The sequence below is a fragment of the Hemitrygon akajei genome, chromosome 30, assembly GCF_048418815.1.
Source record: "Hemitrygon akajei chromosome 30, sHemAka1.3, whole genome shotgun sequence".
In the NCBI taxonomy this organism is placed as follows: Eukaryota; Metazoa; Chordata; class Chondrichthyes; order Myliobatiformes; family Dasyatidae; genus Hemitrygon; species Hemitrygon akajei.
Genome location: NC_133153.1, coordinates 2,067,875 through 2,082,814, shown reverse-complemented (window position 1 = coordinate 2,082,814; position 14,940 = coordinate 2,067,875). Strand labels below are relative to the sequence as shown.

General features: G+C 42.3%; 1 protein-coding gene across 7 annotated transcripts in view; it reads left to right on the top strand.

The window, feature by feature from the left end:
* Window positions 1-14,940, top strand: part of LOC140718756 (SHC-transforming protein 1-like) — a 223,930-nt gene that overhangs the window by 182,189 nt on the left and 26,801 nt on the right. For all 7 annotated transcript variants that reach the window (XM_073032868.1, XM_073032869.1, XM_073032867.1 and 4 more), the window contains exon 11: window positions 13,943-14,053. In XM_073032868.1, coding sequence (XP_072888969.1) covers window positions 13,943-14,053 — 111 coding nt within the window. The remainder of the gene's footprint in view (window positions 1-13,942; window positions 14,054-14,940) is intronic.

Below are 14,940 nucleotides of genomic sequence, written 5' to 3'. Positions count from 1 at the left end.
TGAAACTAGTGATGTTATGATCACTGGAACCAAAGTGTTCCCCTACACACACTTTCGTCTCCTGCCCTAACTCATTTCCTTATAGGAGATCTAATATTGCATCCTCTCTAGTTGGTACATCTATATATTGATTTAGAAAACTTTCCTGAACACATTTCGCAAACTCTAACCCATCTAGACCTTTAACAGTATGGGAGTCCCAATCAATGTGTGGAAAATTAAAATCCCCTACAATTACAACTTTCTGTCTCCTGCAGTTGTCTGTTATCTCTCTGCAGATTTGCTCCTCCAATTCTCGCTGACTATTGGGTGGTCTATAATTCAATCCTATTAATGTGGTCATACCTTTCCTGTTTCTCAGCTCCACCCAAATGTCCTCAGTAGACAAGCTCTCTAGTCTGTCCTGCCAAAGCGCTGCTGTAATATTTTCCCTGACTAGCAAAGCCACCCCCCTCCACCCTTTATCCTTCTGCCTCTATGACGTCTGAAACATCGGAAGAGCGAACAGGAGGAAATCTGCAGATGCTGGAAATTCAAACAACATACACAAAATGCTGGTGGAACACAGCAGGCCAGGCAGCATCTATAAGGAGAAGCACTGTCGACATTTTGTGCCGAGACCCTTTGTCAGGACTAACTGAAAGGAGAGATACTAAGAGATTTGAAAGTAGTGGGGGGAGGGGGAAATGCGAAATGTTAGGAGAAGACCGGAGGGGGTGGGATGAAGCTAAGAGCTGGAAAGATGATTGGCGAAAGTGATACAGAGCTAGAGAAGGGAAAGGATCATGGGACGGGAGGCCTCGGGAGAAAGAAGGGAGGAGGAGGGAAGCACCAGAGGGAGATGGAGAACAGGCAGAGTGATGGGCAGAGAGAGAGAGAAAAAAACGAACAACTAAATATGTCAGGGATGGGGTAAGAAGGGGAGGAGGAGCATTAACGGAAGTTAGGGAAGTCAATGTTCATGCCATCAGGTTGGAGGCTACCCAGCCAGTATATAAGGTGTTGTTCCTCCAACTTGAGTGTGGCTTCATCTTGACAGTAGAGGAGGCCATGGATAGACATATCAGAGTGGGAATGGGACGTGGAATTAAAATGTGTGGCCACTGGGAGATCCTGCTTTCTCTGGCGGACCAAGCGTAGGTGTTCAGCGAAATGGTATCCCAGTCTGCGTCGGGTCTCACCAATATATAAAAGACCACACCGGGAGCACCGGACGCAGTATACCACACCAGCCAACTCACAGGTGAAGTGTCGCCTCACCTGGAAGGACTGTCTGGGGCCCTGAATGGTGGTGAGGGAGGAAGTGTAAGGGCAGGTGTAGTACTTGTTTGCTTACAAGGATAAGTGCCAGGAGGGAAATCAGTGGGAAGGCATGAGGCTGCATACAGAAGGGAGGTGGAACGGCTGGCCCTCTGGTGTGGTCGGAACAATCTGGAGCTAAATACGCTCAAGACTGTGGAGATGACAGTGGACTTCAGGAGGAGCTCCCCAATACTTCCCCCACTCACTATACTCAACAGTATTGTGTCTGCTGTGGAGACCTTCAGATTTCTGGGTGTTACAATCTCCCAGGACCTGAAGTGGACACCCAACACAGACACTCTTATCAAAAAGGCTCATCAGAGGTTGTATTTCCTACGTCAACTCAGGAAGTACAACCTGCCTCAGGAGCTGCTGATTCAATTCTATTCAGGAATAATCCAGTCTGTTCTCTGTTCGTCCATCACTGTCTGGTTTGGATCAGCTACCAAACAAGACAAGAATAGACTCCAAAGGACCGTCAGGGCTGCGGAAAGGATTATTGGTGTGAAGCTGCCCTCGATCCAGGACTTACATGCATTTAGTGTCAGGAAGCGAGCAAGCAGCATTATTGTAGACACATCACACCCTGGACATCACCTGTTCCAACTCCTTCCTCTAGTAGGCGCTTTAGATCACTGTGTGCCAGGACAAATAGGTACAAGAACAGTTTCTTTCCGTGAGCCATCAGTCTTATGAACACTTGAATTTTAGTCTATTATAAATCAAATCCACCTGTACATTCAATGAGGTGGACCTCATTGTATATAGTTTTTGATTATTTGTACTATTGTTTTGTTTGTTTTTAATTCTGCACAGAGAGAGCTCAGGGAAACCGGCATCAAATTCCCTGTATGTGTCCTCATGCTTGGTGATAATAAAGGATTCTGATTCTGATTCTGATTATTGAGTTGTGATTTAGGATGCACTGATGAGATAGATATGAGTTTTCAAAAGTTTATTTATTATGCATAAGTAGAGAGATGTAGAGCATTGTTGAGATCAACTTGGAGTATCTAGTACAGCTTTGGTATCTCATTTTAAGGAAGAATGTTAATTCTTTAGGAACAGTTCAAAAAAAAGGATTTACTGGATTGATATCTGGAATGAGCAAGTTGTCTTACAAGATAAGGTCATACAGTCTTGGGTTGTATCTTGAGTGCAATATAGAAAATTCTGACCAAACACAAGGAAATCTGCAGATGCTGGAAATTCAAACAACACACACAAAATGCTGGTGGAACACAGCAGGCTAGGCAGCATCTATAGGAGAAGCACTGTCGACGTTTCGGGCCGAGACACTTTGTCAGGACTAACTGAAAGGAGAGATACTAAGAGATTTGAAAGTAGTGGGGGGAGGGGGAAATGCAAAATGATAGGAGAAGACCGGAGGGGGTGGGATGAAGCTAAGAGCTGGAAAGGTGATTGGCAAAAGTGATACAGAGCTGGAGAAGGGAAAGGATCATGAAATGGGAGGCCTCGGGAGAAAGAAAGGGGGAGGAGGGGAGCACCAGAGGGAGATGGAGATGGAGAATAGGCAGGGTGATGGGCAGAGAGAGAGAAAAAAACTAACAACTAAATATGTCAGGGATGGGGTAAGAAGGGGAGGAGGGGCATTAACGGAAGTTAGGGAAGTCAATGTTCATGCCATCAGGTTGGAGGCTACCCAGCCGGAATACAAGGTGTTGTTCAAAACATCTACACTCGGTCCGCCAGAGAAAGCAGGATCTCCCGGTGGCCACATATTTTAATTCCACGTCCCTTTCCCATTCTGATATGTCTATCCATGGCCTCCTCTACTATCAAGATGAAGCCACACTCAGGTTGGAGGAACAACACCTTATATACCTACGTCCTTATATCCCATGATCCTTTCCCTTCTCCAGCTCTGTATCACTTTCGCCAATCACCTTTCCAGCTCTTAGTTTCATCCCACCCCCTCCGGTCTTCTCCTATCATTTCGCATTTCCCCCTCCCCCCACTACTTTCAAATCTCTTAGTATCTCTCCTTTCAGTTAGTCCTGACGAAGGGTCTCGGCCCGAAAAGTCAACAGTGCTTCTCTTTATAGATGCTGCCTGGCCTGCTGCGTTCTACCAGCATTTTGTGTGTGTTGTTAGAAAATTCTGACAGTGGGTGGGGAGGAGTATATTTCATTTGTGAGGATCTGGAACAAGAGGTCATGTCAAAAAAAAGAAGTGTTCCCTGTTTACAAGAGAGATGAGGTGAATAGTTCTGAAGAGATCTGTGAAAGTTTGTAAATCTCACTTTTAAAGGTAGGTAGGCAGAGATAGATAGATTTTGGAAAAGGTGACTTTGGTAGATTAGAATGCATCATTGAAGTTTCAGATGGTCCAGCAATGATCTTATCAAAGGGCAGAGCAAGTTTGAGGGCTGCTCATAATTCATTTGCTCTTAATGTTAATTTTCGCCCATCCCTAACTACTATCAGTATAGTGAGAGTGAGCTGCTGCAGTCCATCTCCTGAAGGTTCTCCCACAGTGTTCTTGAGGAATGAGTTCCAGGATTTATCCCAGTGATTAGGAATGAGTGGTGGTGTATTTCTGAGTCAGGATGGTATGCAGGTGAAAGTAATGTAATGGCTGACAGATGACACATTGTACTGTAGGCTTTCTCAAGTAAAGTGGTGGACGCATTTTATGTTTTAGAAAAGCCGTAGCAATTCATTTCTTGAACTGAAGGCACGCTAAAAACCCTTTATGGAATTATGTCATCACTCAGACCAACTTCTTAAAGTGAAACTTCAACTCAATGTTGGTGGTTGTGAATTATGTGCATTTCTCCCAATTACGTCACTCTGCAGCGGTAGAGGTCATGGGGCGGAGTAGCTTGTGTGTGTAACTGCAGTGCATTTTGAAAATTATGGACATAGAGCTCCTGTGAAGGAGGGAGTAAACATTTAGGCTCCCAGTCTGAGGTTGTTGGTGCTATGTATGTTCTGCAGTGGTGCAGCTGGCTGAGCCACTGCCTCACACTCCAGTTTGCTGGTGCTGCACCTTTTCCCCAAAATCATGTATATTTCCTCCAGGTGCTCTGAATCCTTCCTAAAGACGTGTGCGTTGGTAGGTTAATTGTCTGCTGTAAATTGCCTCCAGTCTGTCGATGAGTGGTAGAACTCTGGAGAATTAGCAAGAATAGGATGAGAATAAAGCATGGGATAGCAGTAGGTCAGTAGGCTGAAGAGCTGGTTTCCTGCTGTGTGACTCTATTACTGTATAAATGTTAACTAGCAGCAGAACTTGTCTTTCATTTATGTAGGGTGCTTCTTTAGTGTAAATTTAATTGCTTCAATCGCAGTTGCAGTGATTTCCACAGATTGCTTCCCCAGAGGATTTAGAACACAGAACAGACAGCACAGTACAGGCCCTTCACCACATGATGCTGTACCAATCTTTTAATGTACTCAAAGATCAATCTTTCCACCCGCATAGCCTTCCATTTTTCTATCATCCATGTTCCTATCTAAGAGTTTCTGAAGTGACCCTAATGGTCACAACACCTGAATCCTGGAGAGAAGGAAAGAGGTAGCACCTGTCAAAGGGCAGCGGGTTTGCAAATGACTGATGCTGCTATAAACATTATTGTATACAATTCTGAGGAAAATGAAAAGCTCTCTTTAACGGATGTCAGGGGCAGCATTAAGAGTGGAACACATAGGATTCCATAGTGTTATAAAACGTGGAAACAAGCCCTTTAGCCCAAACCATCCCTGTTGACCAAGGTATCTTCCTAAGCTAGGTCTATTTGCCCCCTATCCCTCTGTCTTTCCTATCTGTGACCAAATGTTACCTGTCTAAATGTCTTTTAAACATTGTAACTTCCTCCAGAGGCTCATTCCATACATCCACTACGGTCTGCATGAAAAATCTTGCCCCTCAAGTCCCTTGAAATCTTTCCTTTCCCATCTTAAACCTATGTTCTCTAGATTTAGACTCCCCATCCTGAGATAGGACTGGCTGGTGGCGCAGTGACATCAGCGCCGGACTCTGGAGTGAAGGTTCCCAAGTTCGAATCCAGTCAGACCATTCCCGGACATGGTTTCCATCCATGCCGGGTTGAGTGTCGAGCTCGCAACTTGGCCTTGTGAAAAAAAAACACTGCGCTGTGAGAAGAAGTGGGGGAACCACTCACAGAATCTTTCCTCCAAGACAACCACCTTGAAAAAAAATCCTGAGATGAAGCCGGCTGGTGGTGTACCAGACTTCAAGGTGAATGGTCGCATGTTCGAATCTGGCCAGCCCTTGAACACTTTCCATCCATGCTGGGTTGAGTGTTCACCTAGCAACTCGGTCTTGTAAAAACAGTCAAATGCCACAGAAATGGCAAAAATGCCACCCAATGCGCAGCAGGTTGTGAAAAGGAACAGCTGTGACCATTTGCCTTATCTGTGTATCCATCATGGATTTTATAAGATAACACCTCAGCCTTCTTCGGTTTCTCATGACTCAAACTGTCAAGTCCTAGCAACATTCTTGAATCTTTTCTGGACCCACTTTAGTTTAATTACATTGTTCCTATTGAAAAATGGCCAGAACTGCACACTCTAGTTGTAGTCTTCTGAACATCACATACATGATGTCCCAACTGAATGGAAAATGTTAGGAATATCTTAAAGATGTACGATGGCTAAATTCAAGCATGGTGTTGTTATTTATCTCGTATAATTGCAGCAAAGATTTTGTATCCCTCTATGAGGCTATGACACAGTGACTTTTAGCAGTTGCTGGAACTCTCATCTAGATTGTTATTGCCTAATTTCTTGATGATCCCATTGCACAAGTGGTCCTTGCTTGTTTGATTCTCTGTAAAGCTGTAAGTTTAGCTCTATTGTAAAATGAAGGAGGATGAGAGGTGACATAATTGAGATCTATATAATTATAAGAGTCATAAGCAGAGACAATAGCCTTTGGTAGGGGTATCAACAGCAAAAGGGTGAAGATGGCAGATGGAGTTTAATGCTGATAATTGTGAGGTGCTACATTTTGGTAGGAATAATCAAAATAGGACATATATGGTAAATGGTAGGGCATTGAAGAATGCAGTAGAACAGTGTGATCTAGGAATAATGGTGTATAGTTCCCTGAAGGTGGAATCTCATGTGGATAGGGTAGTGAAGAAAGCTTTTGGTATGCTGGCCTTTATAAATCAGAGCATTGAATATAGGAGTTGGGATGTAATGTTAAAATTGTACAAGGCATTGGTAAGGCTGAATTTGGAGTATTGTGTACAGTTCTGGTCACCGAATTATAGGAAAGATATCAACAAAATAGAGAGAGTACAGAGAAGATTTACTAGAATGTTACCTGGGTTTCAGCACCTAAGTTACAGAGAAAGGTTGAACAAGTTAGGTCTTTATTCTTTGGAGTGTAGAAGGTTAAGGGGGGGCTTGATAGAGGTATTTAAAATTATGAGGGGGATAGATAGAGTTAACATGTATAGGTTTTTTCCATTGAGAGTAGGGGAGATTCAAACAAGAGGACATGAGTTGACAGTTAAGGGGCAAAAGTTTAGGGGTAACACGAGAGGTAACTTCTCTATTCAGAGAGTGGTAGCCACTTACAGTAGAAGTGGTAGAGGCAGTTCGATATTGTCATTTAAAGTAAAATTGAATAGGTATATGGACAGATAGGGAATGAAGGGTTATGGGCTGAGTGCAGGTCGGTGGGACTAGGTGAGAGTAAGTGTTCGGCACGGACTAGAAGGGCCGAGATGGCCTGTTTCCATGCTGTAATTGTTATATGGTTATATGGTTTAAGCTGAGAGCAATAATTAGGGGTATTGGAAGGAAGTATTTTAGACAGATAGTGGTTGATATCTGAAGCTGTCAGAACGGATGGTAGAAACAGTTGCAAGCACAATGTTTAAGAGACATAGACAGATATTTAAATAGAGAAGTGACAGAAGGATTTAAAATTAATGTTGGAGAATGGAATAAGCGGGGATGGGCAAATGGTGGGCGATGAGGGATGATGCCATGTTATACATCAGAATCAGAATCAGACTTTAATCGCCAAGTACCTATGCACATACAAGGAATTTACTTCCGGCAGATGTTGTCTCTCTGCTCATAACAATAATAATGATAAATATAAATGAAAATATAAATTATACATACAGGTAGTGCAATCCAAGTAATAGTTAGCTGACAGTTAACCGGCAGTTAACTGTTCAGCAAAGTGACCGCAGTAGGGAAAAAACTTCTCCAGTGCCTATTAGTCTTAGTCTGGAGGGATCTGAAGCGCCTACCAGACGGAAGCAGATCAAACAGTCCGTGCGCAGGATGGGAGGAGTCCTTTATGATGTTCCCCGCTGTCTTCTTCAACCTGGAAGAGTACAGGTCCACAATAGAGGGCAGGGAGGCTCCAATAATGCGCTCAGCAGTCCTCACTGTGCGCTGTAGTCTGGTTCTATCCTGCTTGGTGGTGGCTCCAAACCACACAATGATTGAGGTGCACAGGACAGACTCAATGACTGCAGTGTAGAATTGCAGCAGCAATTCCTGAGGCAGACCGTATTTCCTCAAGAGCCGCAGGAAATACATCTGCTGCTGGGCCTTCTTCAGGATGGAGCTGATGTTCTGCTCCCACTTCAGATCTTGAGAGATGGTGGTTCCCAGGAACCTGAAGTTCTCCACGGTGGACACAGGGCTGCTGAGGACTGTGAGGGGAGACATAGCGGGGGGATGTCTCCTGAAATCCACTATCATCTCCTTTGTCTTGAGCGTGTTCAGCTCCAGATTGTTCCGACTGCACCAGAGCGCCAGTTGGTCCACCTGCTGTCGATATGCAGACTCATCACTATTCTGGATGAGTCCGATGATGGTAGTGTCGTCTGCAAACTTCAAAAGCTTCACATAGCCTTCTTCCGGTAAGATGGCGATTGTTTAGCTGCTCCGAACTTTTGTTCCATTACTGTCGCTATCTTTGCACTAAATGTCTCCATTTTTTAAACCTTAGTTAGGAATTATTTCGGTATCTCTTACTTGCCTGTGAATATATCTAACTTACAATGTCTAGCAAGGGTTCTAAATCCGGGAGAAAAGAAGCTATGACCCCGTCGGACGAGACGATGGTTGCGCTTGGAAAGCTCCGAGACGAAATCTTAAAGGAATTTAAAACCGCTTTCAAACAGTTAGAAGACAAACTGGATCGGATCAACGATAAAGTGGACAAACATGCTGAACACTTATCTCGCATCGATTCGATTTCTGAAGATTTCGAAAGTCGTGTTTGATACTTGGAGACTCTCTGTTCCAGCTTAGAGGAAAAATCTAACAAACTTCTTTCCAAAATGGTGGATCTCGAAAATCGCAGCAGACGCTGTAATATCAGAGTTCTTGGATTGCCAGAGGCGACCGAAAAGGGATCAACCGTGAAGTTTTTCGCCGAGTTTCTCTGTGAGTTATTCGGGAAAGATTTGCTTCCGAAGCCGCCCGAGCTCGAACGGGCACACAGAGTTTACGTTCCCCCCAGAATTCTGGGCTCCCGCCCACGACCAGTAATCTTGTGTTTCCATCAATACCAGGTAAAACACAGTCTGATCGTAGAGGCACCTCTACGCAGGAGGTCTTTTCCTTTCCAGGATACAACCATTCGCTTTGTGGAAGATTTTGCACCCCAGACCTTAAAGATGCGCGCTGAGTTTAAAGGCGCAATGAAAGTGCTTTTTGATCGTGGTTTCAAACCTTCCCTTCGTAACCCTGCCAATCTACGAATCAAGCTTAATACCGGGAAATACAAGTGGTTCAAATCAGCGAAGGAAGCTGAAGCGTTTGTGGCAAGTATTCCAGCTATCCAGTCATCTTCGGAATCTGATCGGACCTCCTAAAATGGTGGATAAGTACTCCTCGTAGTAAAATTACTTTTTCTGGACTTGGAATTCACTTGAATCACTCAGACATTATTCATTGAAACTTTAAGGGCTGTTGACAATCTCTCCCGGGATTTGGTGTGTGTGTAATCTATTTTTATTCTTGTATAACTTTACCTACAGAGTTCTACAACTAACTCTAACTTGTTTTGGAGGTTCAAAGTCTTTAGTGAAGGCCTCCCTGTTTGTCGGTTCACAGTTCAACTGCTGATGTATTTTTCCTTTGTTTTAAATATTTATTTATTTTATCTTTTTCTTTTCTTCACCCCTTTTTTCTAATCTCTGAATTTTTTTCTCCCTTCTCTGTAAATGGTTGATAAATACTCGTCTTGAATTTATAATTTTCCCCTTCCTCTTCTTTTTCCTTCTTACCTTTTTTTTCCCTTTCTCTTACTTTATTCTTCTATAATTTTTCGCAGGTAGGTTAGTTTTGGTTTTCTTCCGATTTTCTCTGTATTAAGTTTTATATTTCTGCAGAAGGTGTTCTAATCTGTAGTTATGCTTTCTAGTGCATAAGCTAGTTATTATTTGCTATAGTATTTATACAGAACTGTTGTTAATGACACAGATCTGGAAGTTGTATTTGGGTTAATTTTTTTGGTAGAGCTAGCTACTTGTTTTGGTAGCCGTCTAGTTTTGGGTTGTGCGGGTGGGGTAGGTTTTCCAGTTCCAACATCTCTTTATTGCTTAGGACATGTTTATATTTTGACCTTACAAATCTACGTTTACATCTCTGCTCCCAGACTGCTATTGTACTGCTTGACTTTTTATATGCCTGCTGCCTTTTATGCATTAGTAATTGATAATGGCTAGTGCACTTAAATTCGTGAGCTGGAATGTAAAGGGATTCAACCACCCTGTTAAAAGGAGGAAGGTATTCTCACATATTAAACAACTCAAAGCTGACATTGCTTTCCTCCAAGAAACTCATATTCGTTGTTTTGATAACTCCCGGCTTCTGTCAAAGTGGGCGGGTCAGCATTTTCATTCATCCTTTGCCGCTAAAGCTAGGGGAGTTTCCATTCTTATTAACTCAAATATTCCTTTTGAACTCCATAATAAAATATCTGATACAAATGGCCGTTTTATTATTGTTTCTGGTAAACTATATAACACTAAAGTTGCACTAGCAAACCTGTATGCCCCCAACTTTGATGACGTTAACTTTTTTGAACGGTTTTTTTCCTCACTACCAGACTTAAACTCATACTCTCTTATACTGGGTGGTGACTTCAACTGTTGGTTGGATCCTAAACTGGACCGTTCGTCCTCTGTTACCAGATCACCGACTAAATCTGCCTTAGCTATTCAATCGTTTCTCTCTAATTTTGGTATCTCTGATATATGGCGTTTCCTCCATCCTACGGAGAGAGATTATTCTTTTTTCTCACATGTTCACCATACCTTCACTAGAATTGACTATTTCTTACTTGATAACCAACTTATCCCATTTGCCCACTCTTGTGACTATCAGAGTATACTGATTTCTGACCATGCCCCAATTACCCTCTCTCTGAACTTTCCTGGTCTCCCTCAGAGGAACAAACACTGGCGGTTCGATTCAACTTTATTATCGGATGATGATTTCGTAAAATTTATTAAGGACCAGATAACCTTTTATTTTAACACTAATACATCACCTGAAGTGCCATCCCAGATTGTCTGGGATGCCATGAAAGCATATCTGAGGGGTCAAATAATCTCTTACACAGCAAATCTCAATAGAAGATCCCGTGCAGATCGAGCAGACCTCATTAACCAGATTAAAGATTTGGATCAAATATATGCTCAAACTAAGAACCCTGAATTATACAAGAAGCGTGTTGAACTCCAAACTAAATTTAACCTTCTGTCCACTCAACCTGTCGAACGCCAACTTCTCGAAAGCAAGAGCCGCTTTTACATTCATGGGGATAAGTCTGGTAAATTCCTAGCCAATCAGCTGAGGCGTTCCAAAGCCAAACAACATATTACAAAGATCCGGAAGGAGAACGGAGACTTTACATCGGATCATTTAGAAATTAATGACGCATTTAAAAATTTTTATTCTCGGCTTTATTCCTCTGAATCTCTGAATGACAATATCTCTGTGGATCAATTTTTACAGAATCTGAATATCCCCTCACTTTCATCTGATTTCAAAGCCAAACTCAATGCGCCTATATCACCAGAAGAAATATCTTTTGCAATTTCTGCACTGTCCTCAGGGAAATCTCCTGGACCTGATGGGTTCCCTGTGGAATTTTATAAATCATTCTCTTCACTTCTTTCTCCTCAGTTACTTTCAGTATTATCTGACTCATTTAATTACGGCAAATTGCCACCCTCTTTCAATGAGGCATCTATTATTCTTCTTTTAAAAAAGGGCAAAGACCCAACAGAGTTTTTCTCGTACAGGCCGATCTCTCTGCTCAATGTTGATGTAAAGATCTTAGCTAAAGTGTTGGCTCATAGATTAGAAACCGTTATTCCCTCCATTATCTCTGATGACCAAACAGGCTTTATTAAAAACCGTCTCCCTTTTTTTAACATTCGGCGTCTATTTAATATTTTATACTCAGTTCCAACTGGGACTCCTATATGTCTTATCTCCCTTGATGCGGAGAAAGCACTTGATCGTATAGAGTGGAACTACCTTTTTGCAGTCTTAGGAAAATTTGACCTCGGCCAAAGTTTCATCTCTTGGATCCAATTGCTGTACCTGTGTCCTACTGCTTCTGTTTTAACTAATTTTCAGAAATCCCAAGTATTTAATCTCAAACGTGGCACCCGTCAGGGATGCCCCTTAAGTCCCTTTCTCTTTGATTTGGCTGTAGAACCTCTGGCGATAGCATTTCGAAATTGTCCTGAATTGACCGGGATTTGGAGAGGGGGTGTTGAGCATAAAATTTCTCTCTATGCTGATGACTTATTACTCTTTCTCTCAAATCTGTCTACATCCTTACCTCTAATGTTTTCACTTCTGTCCACCATCACATATGGTATCTGTCAGTTCATGTATATTGGTGGCTACAGCTTCAAAGACACCCCAGTCAGTGGTGTCAAAACAGTCCTGAAGTTGCTGTTTCGCCTCACTGGTCCATTTCTCCACTGTCCTCACCACAGGCTTAGCAGATTTAAGTCTCTGCCTATGGGCTGGGATGAGGTAGATCAGACAGTGGTCAGAGAGTCCTAAGGCTGCACGGGGAATAGAACGGTAAGCATTATTTAGGATAGTATAACAGTGGTCCAGAGTGTTACTGTCCCTGGTGGGGCAGTTAACATGTTGTCTGTATTTCGAGAGTTCGTAATTCAGTTTAGCTCTGTTGAAATCTCCTAGGATGATCAACAGCGAATCTGTGTGTTCCCGTTCTAAACGCATTATATGATCAGCCAGCCGCTGAACGGCCTCGCTCACGTTGGCCTGAGGTGGAACATAAACACCGACAAGGATAAATGAGGAAAACTCTCGCGGAGAATAGAAAGGCTTACAGTTCAGAACCAGAAACTCCAGGTTCGGGTCGCAGTGTCTGTGAAGAACCTTAACGTCAGTGCACCAGCCTTCATGGATGTAAAAGCAGATTCCACCACCCCTTGATTTCCCCGATAATTCCGTGACGTGGTCCGCTCGCAGCAGCTGGTAGCCGGGGACGTGCAGACCTCCGTCCGGAACAGAATCACCGAGCCACGTTTCAGTGAAACAAAGAGCCGCAGAATTCGCAAAGTCTCTGCTGGTTCTGGTCAGAAGAAGCAGCTCGTCCATCTTATTAGGAAGAGAGCGAACGTTGGCGAGGTGTATCGCTGGGAGCGCGGAGCGGAATCCCCGCAGTCTCAGTTTAACAAGCACACCGGCTCTCTTCCCTCGTTTACAACTCTTCCATAATCCATACAGAACCGCTGCTCCACCGACCAAGATCTCAGAAAAACTATTCGGGTCAGAGTGGAAAGTTGGAAGGTAGTTGTTAATGATCTGCCTGGTGTTCAGGAGCTCATCCCTGCTGAATATGACTGGATCCGCTTGAACAAAAACAATAAAAAGACACAAAAACACACAAAAAGCCAGAGAGCTCGGCACCGAGGCCGCCATCTGCGGCGCCATTTTGAACATACAACATAGAACAACAGACTCATTGGCACACAATGTTGTAATGACTTTTTATAAGAACAATTTAATCCTACATAGCCCTCCATTTTTTCTATTATCTGTGTGCATGTCTTAAGAGTTTCTTAAATGTCCCTAGTGTATCTGCCTCTACCCTCACCTTGGCAGGGGGTTCCATGCCTTTTCTTGCTTGCGCTAATATTGCCTTATGTTGTTCACCATAAATATTTTGTTTCATAATTTTCCTTGAAACATTGTCAGGTTTCCTGCACCATTAAAAAGAAAATGTTGTTGTATTTGCCTATTTCTGCATACGGAATCTTTATATTTGATCATTTTTATTTCTGATTAGGGTGTCTGAGATGTGATGGCATACATTAAATACAAACTTTTTTTCCAAATAATACTGATACGTTTCACCAATGTTAATCTTGCTGGAGGTTTATTGGAACAGAAATGTTACATTTAACAACACCATCAATATTTATCATATTGCTTTAACGATTTATCATATAAACTTAAATAACTGTCTTAAAGTTGCTCATTGTGTTAAACTAAGGAACATAATGTTCAAGTTAGCAATTGTTTTCAAAGCACAAACTAAATAAAATTAATTAATGTTTGGGACTGCTGATTGTCTACACTTCCACTAATCAAGAAAACTGTTCTTCCAGGCAAAGTTGTAAGCCCATCAGATCTTTTTGATGATCCATCTTACATGAACACCCAGAATCTAATGAATCCTCACTCCTCTGCCGTGACAAAGGTGCCAGCATTTGATGCAAGTAAGTTTATTCAAATGAACAAAATATTATTGAAGCTTACTTTCACATTGAAGTTCATTTTCACACTTCTCATCATTTCAGAAGCATTTCATTTTGTTAAATGACAGTAATTTACATTTCAGGTCACCATATCCATGCCACTCATTATCTTAAGTACCTATATCAACTTCCTACCTCAATCTCTGACATTCCAGTATACACAATCTCTCCTTGTAACTCAAGACCCCAAGTCTAGGCAATATCCTAGTAAATATTTTTGACACTCTTTGTAGTTTAATAACATCTTTCCTATAACAGGGTGACCAGAACCATGCACAATACTTCATGTGAGACCTCATCAATGTCTTATATAGCTGCAATACAACTTCCAATCTCTCGTACTCAGTGCTCCGACCAATGAAGGCCATGTGTCAAATGCTTTCAGTGAACTGTGCATTTGCATTCCTAGGGGTGCCTCTGTTCCATTATCACTCTCTAGGGCCCTACCATTCACTGTACAAGTCCTGCACTGCTTTGATCTCCCAAAATGCAATACATCAATTTATTTGGATTGAAAGCTATTTGCCATTTGTCAGACACATGATTTGTGATGAAGATACCTCTGTAATTTTTCATTATTTTCTACACTGTCTACAACACCACCTATTTAAGTATCTTCTGAAAACTTATTAACCATGTCTTGTATATTCACATCCAAATAAGTTACATAAAATTACAAAGAACTAAGTTTCCAGCTCCAATCCCTTGACTTTGTCAGTCAGGACCTGAAGTTGGGTGTACTTCTTGCAGATGTAGTCATAGAGACATAGTAAAATTACAGCACGTAGTCATCATGGAGACTGTTTGAAATCTGACATCACACAAAAGGAGCATTCCGCTGCCTGAAA